Source organism: Symphodus melops (genome assembly GCF_947650265.1).
Source record: "Symphodus melops genome assembly, chromosome: 17".
NCBI classification, from domain to species: Eukaryota; Metazoa; Chordata; class Actinopteri; order Labriformes; family Labridae; genus Symphodus; species Symphodus melops.
Genome location: NC_136707.1, coordinates 5,177,498 through 5,191,125, shown reverse-complemented (window position 1 = coordinate 5,191,125; position 13,628 = coordinate 5,177,498). Strand labels below are relative to the sequence as shown.

The 13,628-nt window shown below is 40.8% G+C and overlaps 2 protein-coding genes across 2 annotated transcripts; one reads left to right on the top strand and one right to left on the bottom strand.

Moving 5' to 3' along the window:
- The first annotated feature begins 1,950 nt into the window (after positions 1-1,950).
- napsa (napsin A aspartic peptidase) lies at positions 1,951-7,978 on the top strand. The gene is made up of 9 exons (XM_079366180.1): positions 1,951-2,152; positions 3,220-3,373; positions 4,159-4,282; positions 5,384-5,502; positions 5,669-5,868; positions 6,063-6,185; positions 6,424-6,568; positions 6,936-7,034; positions 7,331-7,978. The coding sequence occupies exons 1-9, from the start codon at positions 2,085-2,087 to the stop codon at positions 7,490-7,492; spliced, it is 1,194 nt and encodes a 397-aa protein (XP_079222306.1). The 5' UTR covers positions 1,951-2,084; the 3' UTR covers positions 7,493-7,978.
- A 2,240-nt stretch (positions 7,979-10,218) lies between these two features.
- mief1 (mitochondrial elongation factor 1) lies at positions 10,219-13,120 on the bottom strand. The gene is made up of 5 exons (XM_079366177.1): positions 13,030-13,120; positions 12,635-12,788; positions 12,355-12,535; positions 11,666-11,937; positions 10,219-11,556 (listed from the first exon to the last, which is right to left on the bottom strand). The coding sequence occupies exons 2-5, from the start codon at positions 12,779-12,781 to the stop codon at positions 10,717-10,719; spliced, it is 1,440 nt and encodes a 479-aa protein (XP_079222303.1). The 5' UTR covers positions 12,782-12,788; positions 13,030-13,120; the 3' UTR covers positions 10,219-10,716.
- Between the last annotated feature and the right edge of the window lie 508 nt (positions 13,121-13,628).

Sequence of the window (13,628 nt, the reverse complement as noted above, 5' to 3'; positions counted from 1 at the left end):
AGATTGACGAGAAGAAGGTGAACCTGATTTTAAAGAAAGAAACTACCTTTCTCTAATTAAACACTTACAATCTCATATTAATTATCATAACATTACAAACATATATATTTAATAATTTACAGGCAACAGAAAGAACTGATTCTTACCGTCATGTTCCTGTTAAAAAGCTAGTCCTTTGATTATGGATCCAGTTTAGGAAATTGCTCAATGTTTGAAGCTTTGTCAGACCGTAGAAGCCATAGCTGCCTGCTTCTCTTTCACTGTCATCCAGACTAACGAAGCCTGAAGGTGGGATATCCCTGCATTCAAATAAAAAAAGTCTGGGTGTGACCTTACGTCTGCCAAATTTCAACACCTGAACAGGAGGACAGGAGGCTGTCAGAACTGTCACTCAAACATCCATAAACCCACAACAATGTGAGAGGAAGTCACTGCTTTGATTGATATTAATATCCTTGAGACTTCATCATAACCACCCATGCCAAACACATCAACCTGAACTCCACTATCCTTACCAAAAATCAAGTCTTCACTTTAAAGTTGAATCGTTTACCTTTTGTCGATCAGATATTCCTGTTGTCAACAGTGCAGGTTTGATTGTTATTGAAGGGTGTGTAGAAAGAATTTCATGTATGAACGTCAGTCTTTATGTTAGGGTGTTTGTTTTTTTGTACTCGTCCAACAGGCTAAGTGAGTGTGTGTTTTTTGTGATGTGTTCTGTAACTGCTTTTATGCTTAGTCATGTGTCTGAGTTTAAAAGGGAACTCTAGTCGAGGACTGTGATTTGAACGTTATGCTTTTTAATTATTCATATTTGTGTGCTACTTCTAATTATGTTTCTAAGTAAATTCAGGGTTAAGGAGTTAGCTGCTCTGTTCAACAGCACAAAAAATATCTTACTATCACAAACTCTGTACGTTTTCATGCATTTGTTTGTATTTATAAAATGAATGATTTATTTGCACACTCTGCCTCTACACTGATTGTGCATGCTCCACATGCCTCAACCAACAAGCTAGTTGCACATCAAAATAAATGGGTGTGCTGATTAGGTGAGCCACGCCATGTTTATGTTTTTGGAGGGCAAGTCTCTGATATTTTTCCAGCTGGCTTCATGTCAAGCTTACTCCTGCTGGTTGCTCTAAATCTAGTTCACGATTATGTTTCAATTGGAAACAACACTTTACACATCCCTCACTGGCTAAAAGCTCCTTTCCAACTAAAGCTAACTTTTAATTATTTACTTCTTAATTCTCTAAATTGTCCTTTACAGTACATCTACCATGTTGGCATGCTTGCATCATATTATCACCACTGACACCCTCTGCTCTAAACCTCGTTTTAATACATAAAGAAATACAAAACAGATCTGATTAGGTGCAACAAACTACAACGCACATTGTACAACAATGGACTTTAAAGTGATAAGACACTTTTACTCTTATAGCTATAAGTAGCCTCATGTATGTTTATGTTTTCTGTTGCATGCAATGAGACTTATAATTATAATAATGAACCAATATGTTGATAGCAGAAACAAGCAGCAGAAATTTAGAACATCATACTGATATTCGTGACATGAATGCTGTTTGATGAAGGATTTGATGATTCATAGATCAGCCTACATAGAAAATAAGCATGCAAACATTTGAATGGCCAATGTTTATGTGGCCTATGTGGGAGCTTTTAAAGCCTGTATTGTGAGGCTCATTCCGTGGGGGAATAACCAACCATGTAGTTTGTTCAGCCATGGTCTTTGGAACAAACCCACACTGAGTAAATGAGTTAGTGCGTGCTTTATCATTCATTTCACACTCGCATCACACCCACCTCGTGACCGTTCACAGACTGTGTGCACCGGTTTGTAATACGAGATGATGGTCATCCTTTTCCACCAATCAGAACACGTTCCTGATTATTTTCCTCCAATCGCTGAGCTTCATAGCGAGGAAGTAAACCCGAAATTCATCAGAGCGCTGATTCTAACTCCGCTGTCTGCTTGGGTTGACTGTGGTGTTTAGTGTCGAGGTATTATCTGATATCATATTAAGTGGAGTTGGGCTTTTTTCCCCACGAGGACGAAAATGACCCCACGGGAAGTATTTTGTCTCCTCGCTGTGTTGTTGGTAACACAAACAGGCGCCATAATCAGGTAAAACTGTTTAGTCAGTTTACATTTCTGCACCTAACACGAGCCAACATTTTATTGTAACATCCCAGTGATCGTTTTTATAACCCATAAGTGGACTTCTTATCAGGTGATTGTATGCGCACTTGAGTCTGTGATGGGACTTCCGTGTTCTCTGGTCATAATAATAAACCACACATGTTGACAATTAATGTGAGCTCAGGATTTAGGCGACAGAATGAGTTGAGTTTATTGGTTTGTAAATAACAAATATACAACCCATCACATATAACATATGGACTTCGCAACTTTGTTGAGTTTGCACTGTTTCAAAAAAAGTCCAAAGCAGGAAGTTTCTTTGCGCAGATGGCCTTACTGGTCTCTTTCACATCTACATTTAACAGCAGGAGTTTACAAACAAAGGAATCATAGTTATCAGAAATGTATCATGTACCTAGGAAGGCAATAGCGAGTGATGTCACTACTCATTTGAGTCCAAAAATCAAACATTGGTTCTGTCAGTGTCATAAAGTGTTTCAGTTGTAGAATTGCAGAACAAACTGTTCTTGAGAAACAAGACAGGTGCTAAAGGGAACAAGTCACGTTGAACCAAAGAGAAGAAAAGCGCAATAACAAGCATTCAGATAACCAAAGTGTGCGTTTGTTTGTTTTTGCCTTTTCAACAACATTTTTCCTACCTCTAAGGTTTTAAGGTAGTTGGGAAAGTTGCATATGTGTAATAAGAGAGGTGCTGCCTTTTCACCTTTCAGTCTGACTATGACACTTATTAAATGAACATTTTATACAACGTTTGCATTGAAGTTGTATCTGAATAAAATGTGCTTTTAAAAAACAAACAAGTGTTCAGTAAGTGAATGGTTTTGACCTCTGAGGAGCAGAATATTAAAGTATGGATAAATTGCTTATTAAATATTTATTATTTGAAAGTTAGTTTACTTGACTTTTTAATTGCAGTAGAAAATGATGCACAATAAACATATTCCTTCAGGAGACTTCTACATATGTCTTGCATAGTGTCTGTTTTTTGTGACACTTAATCCAATATTTATTTATTTAATTTTTTTTTTCAGAGTCCCCCTTCATAAAACCAGAAGCATGCGTCGCCTGATGAGTGACAATGGGAAGACTCTGGAGGAACTAAAGGCGTTAGCAAAAGGCACCAGAGCACCAAGCAGCCTGTCCTCCCCACAAGTGCCTATAGAGAGGCTGACCAACTTCATGGATGTATGTGTATATACTTTCATTAAAGAAACGCAGATCTCAGTCAACATTACGTTATCTGGGATTTTAGTAGAAAATGACTAAAGTTGACGGTTGTTTCTTTTTATTGGGGGAGTCTATTTTGTGGAAGCCTGAAAAGCGTTTACAGTGTGACACGTCCACAACACTTTCACACGTGATCCCAGATGTGTTGACCAAAGGCATTGTGGGATACAGAAAAAAGTGCAATATTTGAGCAGCAGTGCAAGTGAGATAAAGGGGAGGAGGAAGAATGTAAAACTGAAACAGAACGGACATCAAAAGTTGACCTTTTCATTTCCCTTTATATCCTGTTACTATGAACAACCGTATTCAAAATGACTGATCTATTTAGATTAATAAAGTTGACAATGTTATTGTAGTGCACCTTTACAAGAAGCCTCATATGCAGGATTTCCTTCATTTTATTAGCTATGCCTGCGCTCAGCGGAAATGTTAGTCACATTCCTCGTATGTGGATACATACTTGGCCAATCTCCTACAGATATCGTATAAGAAATTCCTTAATCATTTTTTTCTTTATCTTTTTCATCTCTGGCCTTGTCTCAAGTGCTTTTTTATGTTTTGAGGAAAAAAAAAGAAAAAGTAAAAAAAAAAAAAAAGAAATTCCTCTATCTGTGAATGATTGGTTGATGAAAGGTGTCGGTGATGATCAAATTGAATCAGAAAATCAGTTCTTCCTTTGGTGCTGTATTTGATCCTTTTTAATGAAGGAATGGTTTCACAGTCGATCTCTTCTGTCCTCTCAGGCCCAGTACTACGGGGTGATCAGCATCGGGACCCCTCCTCAGGACTTCACTGTGCTCTTTGACACCGGCTCCTCCAACCTCTGGGTCCCCTCCATTCACTGCTCTTTTCTTGACGTGGCCTGCTGTGAGTTACTTTGAGTGTGTCTCTCATTTATGAAGAAAAAAAAAAAATCACATTTCTCGTTATTTCTTCAAAAGTTTGCCATTTACCTAAATCTTTCCTGCATACATTTGACAGTGTTGTATGGTTGTTGAAATGTGCTTGCTGTCATTTCCAGTAACTGTTCAGTCATGCCTCACAATAACACTTTAACTATGAAAGTCAATTTAATTACATTATATTTTAAGTAGGACGAGAAACCTTGACCTTAATTGTGGCTGAACCAATCCTTAGAACGTGAAAGACAATACAGCCGATCTTTATTTGTATAGTGCCAATTCATAACAGACGTCATCTTGAGACACTTTACAGAAAGCAGGTCAAGATGTCACATGGTAGATTTAAAATGTTTTACTGTCCCTTCACTTCTTCCAAACCTCCAATCAGATTGTTCAGGGGATAAGGGGTTTTAGAAAATAGATTTAGATTTGGGAAAATAATATGTTAAGATCCACATTTAAAGCCCTCATTCTTGGGAACAGTAAACTGTTATTTAGAGTATATCAGTTATTCTGCTTTTTAAATGAGACCCAGGACAACTTTTAAATATTCTGGATACAAATTAAATAACTTAAAAACTGCCAGATGTAACTCTGAATAGCTCAGCCATTGACTTCACAAGTATTGACAGTTTACTAAAGTTAATGGTATACAGATGATAGGAATAGAGTAATCCATTGGAGTCTCAGATATTGCCTTTTAAAGGGCGCCTGGTGTCTGTGGAGTCCCAGTCAATGCACAGATCCAACTCTGTAATGTGTGCGAAACAACAGTTTGAACATAGACTTGCATGTGACGAAAGCAAACAAAACTGTGAGGTGCTAGCACAGCAAAGCCCGAAATGTGTGTTTTCCAACAATTTCTATGAAGTTTACAGCACCGGTGTCAGAGGAATACTCCGTTTTGGCTAAATGTGTGCAAGGCTTTAGACTGACGGACAACAACTGTCTGTAAAAATGCATGACCATTGTTTATTAATCGCCTTGCCGACTTCGTGTTTGCAGTCGTTATGGAAGTCTATGGAATCTGTAATTTGTTGTTTTGTCGACTCCATTCTCCCACTAGGGCTCCATCATCGCTACAACTCAAAGAAATCGAGCACTTACGTCAAGAACGGCACATTATTCTCTATTCGGTACGGCAGAGGCAGCTTGTCTGGCTTCATCAGTGAGGACACTGTCTCTGTAAGACCCAGAAACATTCGCTCGCTCCCTCACACAGCCCTTTTTTTGTCCAACTGCATTCCTCAAATTTGGGTGGTCACACCATTCCTATTATTTAATTAAAAAAAAAAAAAAAAAAGCTGTGTTCTGTATTGACGTCTTTCTCTCCTTCTTCTCTTTCCTTCAGATTGCAGGTCTGCCAATTCCTAAACAGCAGTTTGGTGAAGCCGTGAAGCAGCCTGGAATCACATTTGCTGTGGCACGGTTTGATGGGGTCTTGGGCATGGGCTACCCATCGATATCAGTGGCCAATGTGACCCCTGTTTTTGATACAGCCATGGCTGCCAAGCTGCTTCCCCAGAACATTTTCTCTTTTTACATAAGCAGGTTGGTTTCTGCTTCAATAAGTGAGGGAAAAAAGAAGGCTAAATCAGTGGGTTTCTGCTTTAATTGGTTTCTTGCTGTTTCTTTCAGTAGTTGCATCATGAATTGAGGGGGGGTTTTGTAGGTTGTGAAAGAAGTTGGCACATGTTGGTGTCTTTATGTCCTCCCACAGTTAATTCTCCTTCTGTATCTGTCAGAGACACGAAAGCAGCAGTCGGAGGAGAGCTGGTGCTGGGCGGGACAGACCCCCAGTACTACACTGGAGACATACACTATGTCAACGTCACAAGAAAAGCCTACTGGCAGATCAAGATGAACGCGTGAGAATGATGCTTTTTGTGGTCCTGTAGTAACAGGAAGTGGGAAACGCTGTAGTTTTTGGTTGACAAATTTCGGTTTATGTTTCTTATGGACACAAGTTTCCCTTTTTCGGTTTGAACTCGTAAACGATGATCTTCAAAGACTGTTTTCTTGGGCTGATCGGCTGCATTAACAACATGACTGACATGAACTTGTCTCTGTGTACATGCTGCTTCCTCTCTTACCGTCCCCCTGCAGAGTTGAAGTTGGCAACCAGCTGACTCTCTGCAAAGCAGGTTGCCAGGCGATTGTGGATACGGGAACCTCCCTGATGGTCGGACCTGTGGAGGAAATCCGAGCGCTGCACAAAGCCATTGGAGCGCTGCCCCTGCTGATGGGAGAGGTACAGCTGAACATAAAAGATGAAAATGAATTACTGGAAGACGTGTAGGGCTCGGCGGAACCAGACATCCAACAACTAAAACCCTTGATCCGGTTCAGTTACAGAAACCAGGACTGAAAAAGTTACATTGATGCAACCTGAACAAGAAGAAAGTGTTAGGTGTGCAAGCTAAAAACTAGACTGGTGTCTGATTTATTCTTCTTTGATAGGCTGTTTGTTTTATCTGGAAAACGTCCAAAGTGAATCATCCTGATATCATACATTTTTATGACGCTCTTCAATAGAGATGGTTTTCTCACCTAGCCATACCCAGATGAAACGTTTAACTCTAAAGCATGTTCTTTTCTTCTTCTTCCCCTCTCTAAAGTACCTGATTGAATGTAAGAAGATCCCATCACTCCCTGTAATCTCCTTCAACATCGGAGGGAAGCAGTTCAACCTGTCTGGAGATGATTATATCATGAAGGTACACCCATTTTAGAAAGAGTTCCCTCACAGTAACAACTGACTTGGGGATAGCAGACCATTAAGTGTAACTGGCCCCTCAGACTCAAGTATTTAAAGTATGCCCTGAGAACTCTTTGTTGTATTTGCATTTTCATTATCAGGTAATATTAAATACTTAGGATTTTTCAGATTTGGCTTGTTCATAAAACCGAGAAACAAAAGTCCTTTTTTATAAAGCATCTACTAGTTGTGTGCACATGGAGATGTGTTGTAAAAAACATTGTTTACAATTTTACTTCTCTCCTTTTGCTGCAGGAATCTCAGATGGGATCGACGATCTGTCTGTCAGGCTTCATGGCGATGGATATCCCACCGCCAGCTGGACCCCTGTGGATTCTTGGAGACGTATTCATCGGAAAGTACTACACTGTGTTTGACAGGAATGCTGATCGCGTGGGGTTTGCCGCAGCCAAGTAGTTTACTGAAAAGTTGTCTTCTCTAGTAGATTTGTACATTTCATCATCTATTTTGCATTTCTTTGATTTGCATCAATTAAAAGTGTTTGGTCTAATGGTTGTTGCACTGTAGAGCTGGGCTTGCCATAAAAACATTTTCTGAGAGAGACTGGTTTCTAATAAGCAGGTGTGGATGCTACATAACAAGGAGTGACGCATTGTGTTGCTGCTTCTGAACAAAGGGACTGATTCTCTTGGTTTCTTTCACGTCATTATCACAGCAATATTAAATTGCAACTATGCATTTTTATTTTTACTTCAGCTGTTCTTGCTAATTTATATACTTTCAGTGTGTCGCATACAGCATTTTTTTTCTTTGATATAAATAAGATTTTGTTGTGAGTGTAGTACGACAGTATTATTGGGCTGTTCACTCGTATCTCAGGATGTTTCTTTTTAAAAAAGCTGTGAATTTTAAAACCAAATAAAACACAGTAAAACTTAAAAATGTCTTCAATTGTTGATTTTTGGATAGATGGATTGAGATTAACGTGACCTTCGGCTCAGACATGGCGTTGGCTATATTATGTGTCATGCAATTTAACATTGTTAGCTTAAATGTTGAACGCCAATAGTTGCTTTTCATTTAACATTAAAATTGAACTGTTTCATAGCTAACCCATTTTGGCTAGGAGTTAGCAAATTAGCAAATTCCATTTCATATTGTGTTATACAAGTAAGGGATGTTAGCTAGAAAACCATTTAATGCTAATGTCAGCTTTAGATTAGCAGCTAGCATATTCTACCACTTCCAAGTCAATATTGCAATTAGCGATTGACTTGTATTTTGTAATACAAGTAAAGGAAACTGTTAGCCGAGGACCAATTGAATGCTAATAAACTTGATTTAATTTTGTTTGGATGATATTCATGCGCTTATCTTCAGATTGTAATGTCCCAATTTAACAAAAATCATTCCCTTCATTTCTTCTAAGAAGTTACATTTATAAGTAAGATCGGTATAAATCAAGTATTTCAATGGAAAAACAAAGGAGCTTAACTCTCAGTATACCATTTTTAACATTTATTGAAGTATACAAAGTGCTGCATCATTCAACTCCAGAGCTGAACTAATGAAAAGAAAAAGCCGGGATAATACACAGAGCATGCAACACAGCATATGGCCAGTACACCCTCCACAAGGTAGAGGTAGTGATCTACTTTGGGTTTGTTCGACAAATAACATTACAAAAGTCTGACATTGAGTCCCCGTCTTTTAGCACAGTAGCCATTTGTAGCGAATGAAGACAATAAGCACTCAGAATTATTGTGGATTCATCTGGTATCAATACTTCCAGAATTAAACAATGAAGCACAATAAGTGTTACTTTACATGTGGAATTGATTCCTTGCAAATAAATATTTGGCTCTTTTCAGTTACAAATGTACAATAAATACAAAAATATTTACCTGTTTTTTTAAGATTATCAACTTAAAGCACAAAGAACTATAGACAACCCAAATCCCTCCATTTTGTACATAATACAAACGGTAGGTTTGGAATCGAGGACACGCCTGCTCCTTATCACTGCATTTTTTTTTTCCATTTGTTCTAAGGCTAAAAGTGAACAAAACACAACAATGTGATTATTTTGGACAGCATGTTTTGGGTAGTTATATTCCCCTTTAAAGTCTGACAGCTCCTTCCCCCTGCACAGCTATGACAGTGATCTGTCATCTTCCACAGGCGTGTTTATAATCAAACACCTCGACTAACAAAGCTGCTGTATTTTCCTCAGGATATGTGCATTGATCCATCCTGATCCTATCACATCTGAAAGAGATTAGCACCTGTAATCTATTAGAACACGCACAAACTGAGAGGCAGTTTCAGACTGTTTGGATTTAAATCCCGGTCAGGTGATGTGCGATAACTGACCAATCACGTGCCAGTGTACTGCACTAATATGTGTCTGGCAACCTACTCTAGACAGGCTGAGCCAGGTTGGCACCTAAAAAGGTAATCAGGGTTAAATGTGGACTTAGTGTGTCCACAAAGACGCATCTAACTACAGAGGTAAAAAAAAAAGTCGTCTTGAGAACGATCCTCCAGGTGCACAAATCCTTTTCCAAAGATTCAGACTCAGACAAAGCGTCCTGCAAACTGAAGATTTTTGCAAAACACTTGAGGAAAAGGGAATCTGAATTAAAGCATTTTGACAAAGTTCATTAAGCACATGTAACATTTTGACAGCGCAAAGTAACCCAAGATGGAGGTAAGAGATAGACATGAACAAAATTAAAGCAACGAAAGAGACACTGACAGAAGCCTTTTGTTCCTAACAAAGAGGAGCTCTGTTTTAGAAAGTCATACAGAAACATTTTGTTGACCCCCCCCCCCAAAAAAACCGATCAAATGATGCCGTTTTGTTCAGATATCATGACTCAAATGGCACATTCATAAATGATTGTATAACTCATCCCTGGATGTTTATCCAACATTGTATCAGATTAACTGAATAGCGTGAGTTGGAAACATTATAAACAGAATTTTAGATTAGGTAACACATGCACTCTGCAAACAGTCACATCATAGCCTTGTATTTGTTTCCACACATCCCTCTGTATATGTGGCGTGTACATTTAAAACTGCAGCCGCTGTATTAATGAAGGTATCTCATTGAACCTTGATTTTACGCTGATCTCCGTCAAACTGCAGCTCCGCTACAGAGAATGCCGAGTCATTCAGACTGATTAACAATTTATTTGGTTGGCATACACACAATCCGCATTACATTCGAACCCTTCAGACAGTGGCACAGACACGGATGAAAAAAAAACAACAGAGTGAAGAACATTTACCTGCATCAGACATCTCGGTCTTCTAAAACCCAGATTAAAAAATATAATGCAAAGATTCAATTACGATATCAAATGTGCAACACCCAAACAGCCATTCTGCTTTTAACCTCATTAATACATCGGCTTCAGTTATCAGCTGTTTAAAATAGTATTATAATCACGCCACAATGGCTTTCATATTAGGTCTCAACATTACATAACTGCTACCGTGTTTATTTTCCCCCCGTTCTTTTTTGTGGAGACACATTTTAGTATGAAGGAGATATGATTCCATGCAGTTGGTTTTTTTTCTTCCAGGAACCTCATGATGGGTCCCTGTGCTCACGTAACTGATTGATATTTCAGTGCTGCGTTGTTCTGAAGCCATGTTTCTGTTTGAGGTCGTTAGGGCTGTGGTGGTTCCTCAGCAGCAGTTCTCAGCAGCCCCTCAGGATCTGAGAGGGCGCAATAGAGCGTGTACCCGAGCTCGTCCACTTCCTGTTCGGTCAGCTCACAGAATAAGTTCACTTTAGGGCTGAGGACGCATGGCAGCCTCCCAGCCTCAAGGTGTCCCACTAGTGAGCGTAGCAGTTGAAGGAAGCGGTCTGCCAGCGCTTCCTGTGTCCAGTCGCCTTCTTTTTCGCACAGCAACAAGATGGCGTTGGTGAGCTGGCTTGCATTGAGCGTGTTGAGGGCGGGGTTAAGCTTGCACACCGCCTTCGCCACCTTTAGGCAGGCGCATCGGCATCCTCCGTCCTCCTGGTCCAGCGCCCTGAGTCGCGCCGTCTCGGCCACTCGGAAGCTCTGGCGCCACAGGTTCTCGTGGCGCTCTGCCGCAAGTCGATGTGGTTTCGCGATCAGCGAGGTCCCATCGTCCATCACCAGTAACGGTAAGAAGTCCACATACAGCTTCCGGTCCTTCTCGTACTGCACCTCCAGGGTGAGTGTTTCCGAGGGGACCACGGGACGAATGATGTAGTCCAGGACGCTCCCTATAGCCGGCCAGTTTATGGAGCCAGCGACAAGTTTGTCAAAGACTTCTAGGACAGATTTAGGTGAGAGATAACCGCCAACCATGCAGCGGTCCCAGTAGCTGCTGTTCCGAGGAAAATACTCCAAATTCTCTCTGCGGACGAGCCAGAAACCTGGGACATTCATGATGGTGTCCTCACCCGGGATGGACGACCAAAGGTTCTTCTCCAGGATAAGAGGAACCATGAGCTGAGCGTGGTCCGCCGTCACCACCTAAGAGATTGTGGAAATAAGCTGTTATCTCTATTTTCTACACGTATGCCTTCAAGCAGAACTGTGTGTGTGTGTGTGTGTGTGTGTGTGTGTGTGTGACCCCCCTCACCTGCAGGTCGTCATACAGACTGCCACTCAGATACATATCTCTGAGCGGCATGTCGGGTAGTTTGGCATGAAGGAACACTCTGAGTTCGGCACAGATGTCCAGTGCTGCCCTCCTGGCCGTCGCCTGCTCCTCAGTTGGGATGTTGACATGAGTTTCGTAGAAGCCCCACAGGTGTTCCTGCAGGGAGAGACGCATCCGGGCTCGCAGCAGGTCCGACTGAGTGGCGCCACTTCCTCCCACAGCGGCTCGACCCATAGCCCTGCGTAGGCAGTCTGTGGAAAAGAAAAAAAACGGTTCAAAGTCTTCTGCTTCATAGACAAAGGAAATGTTTCCTGTTTCAACATTTCAAGTGACTACTTTGAAGATGAAAAAAAAAAAAAAAAAAAAAAAAAAAAGAGACAAAAAGCATTTTCAAAATATGCAACTTTGAAAACAAAAATACTACAATGTGAGAAACTGTAATATTTTAAGTAAGTCTATCAAACACTTGGCTGACTAACTACAACACCACTGACAGTAAAAACCCACGGTAAAGGAAGCGCAAGATTCCTCCACACAGGCTGACTGTCAACAGATAGAATGACAACTGGCTGAAGGTCTAGATCACAAAAATAGCATGAAAAAGAAACACATTTGAAACACTGATGAAAACCAAATTTATCTGGTCAATGACACGTTGTTGTTCTCACCTGGTTCAAAAGCATGGGAGGACGTGGGCAGAGAGTGCATGGACCTGCTAACTGTGGACTTCATGTTTTGGTTCAGTACCCGTGGAGACGAACCCATCCAGGCAGGCTCCTCCCAGCTTCTCTTTCCCGTATGATCCATCTTGGTGGGGCTGGTGGGAGCACTTATGGCACGGTCATACATCTGCATAACAAGGAAATGTGTTCACATTATTCAGGTGCGATCAGATTGTGTTTTTTTTTTTTAAATCTTTATCAAATTTAAAGTCATATTGTCTCTCACTCTTTTGACAGCTAACGTTGCAATACCAAGCATGGCTGCGCCACCCACACCCAGCACAAGCTTGGCATTGGAAAGCATGAAGTCAATCGCCGTGCCGATCCCATTGTCATCTTTCTTCCCTTTACGGTCTCCATTCACTCCTGCCATCCTGCCACTGAAAACGCACAATATGAAGAAAGGCAGTGAGAAGTGTGAGGAAAAGGATATTACTTAGCTAGGATTCTTTGCTCTGAGTTTACAAGACCCTACGTGTATAAATATTAAAAATGGACCTCTCAAAGAATCTGTTTAAAAACAATCACACCCAGCAGCTGAACTTGCACTAGCCTAAAAACCCATCAGTCAGTTATCTCTCATAAAAATGTCTCAGATCTCTGAGTATTTTATGAACCCACCTGGGAGATACACCTCCAGTTGACCCTCTTTAACCCACCTCCAGCAGACGCCCCTTTGCCCCTACATAAGCCCACCCAATCTGCTGTTGAGGAAGAACTGGCCCCTCTTCAGTGCGTCCTCCTTATCTTCAGGTACCGTCAAGGCCTGGCAGCGGCGAAACTCGCGAGCCACGGCGCGGCGATAGTAGTTACGGTCGGTGTATTGAAGTTGACGCCCGGCTCGGAGGAGCGCCCGGTAGAGCTCCAGGACGGCACTGCGAGACCAGCCGCCCATGAGGGACCACACCTGGAGAGGGGAGGGACACCCTGACACCTGGGAATAGGGGAGATGGAGGAAGAAATATTTAATATGAAGAAGACCATGAACAGCTTATTGGCTTACTGGTGACGTTACAAAAACACAACTTATATTAAAAAAAGAAGAACAATGCAAAGTTAAATCTAAGACAAGGAGAGAACAGCCTTCATTTATGTAAAAAAAAAAAAAAAAAAAACATCCAAAACCCGTCAGGAAAGCTACACGTGTCACTTTATTTATAAATCACTTATAATAAATAATAGGAGACATTTTTAAAGACGCAAAAAGCTAACGTCATGCT

Bases quoted from the DNA above. Each gene is read 5' to 3' on its own strand.
- napsa (XM_079366180.1), top strand. From the start codon at position 2,085: ATGACCCCACGGGAAGTATTTTGTCTCCTCGCTGTGTTGTTGGTAACA. The intron at 3,374-4,158 runs GTATGTGTATAT...CTGTCCTCTCAG, and splicing joins GGCTGACCAACTTCATGGAT to GCCCAGTACTACGGGGTGAT. The intron at 6,186-6,423 runs GTGAGAATGATG...GTCCCCCTGCAG, and splicing joins TGGCAGATCAAGATGAACGC to AGTTGAAGTTGGCAACCAGC.
- mief1 (XM_079366177.1), bottom strand. From the start codon at position 12,781: ATGGCAGGAGTGAATGGAGACCGTAAAGGGAAGAAAGATGACAATGGG. The intron at 11,938-12,354 runs GTGAGAACAACA...TCTTTTCCACAG, and splicing joins CTCCCATGCTTTTGAACCAG to ACTGCCTACGCAGGGCTATG. The intron at 11,557-11,665 runs GTGAGGGGGGTC...ACAATCTCTTAG, and splicing joins GTCTGTATGACGACCTGCAG to GTGGTGACGGCGGACCACGC.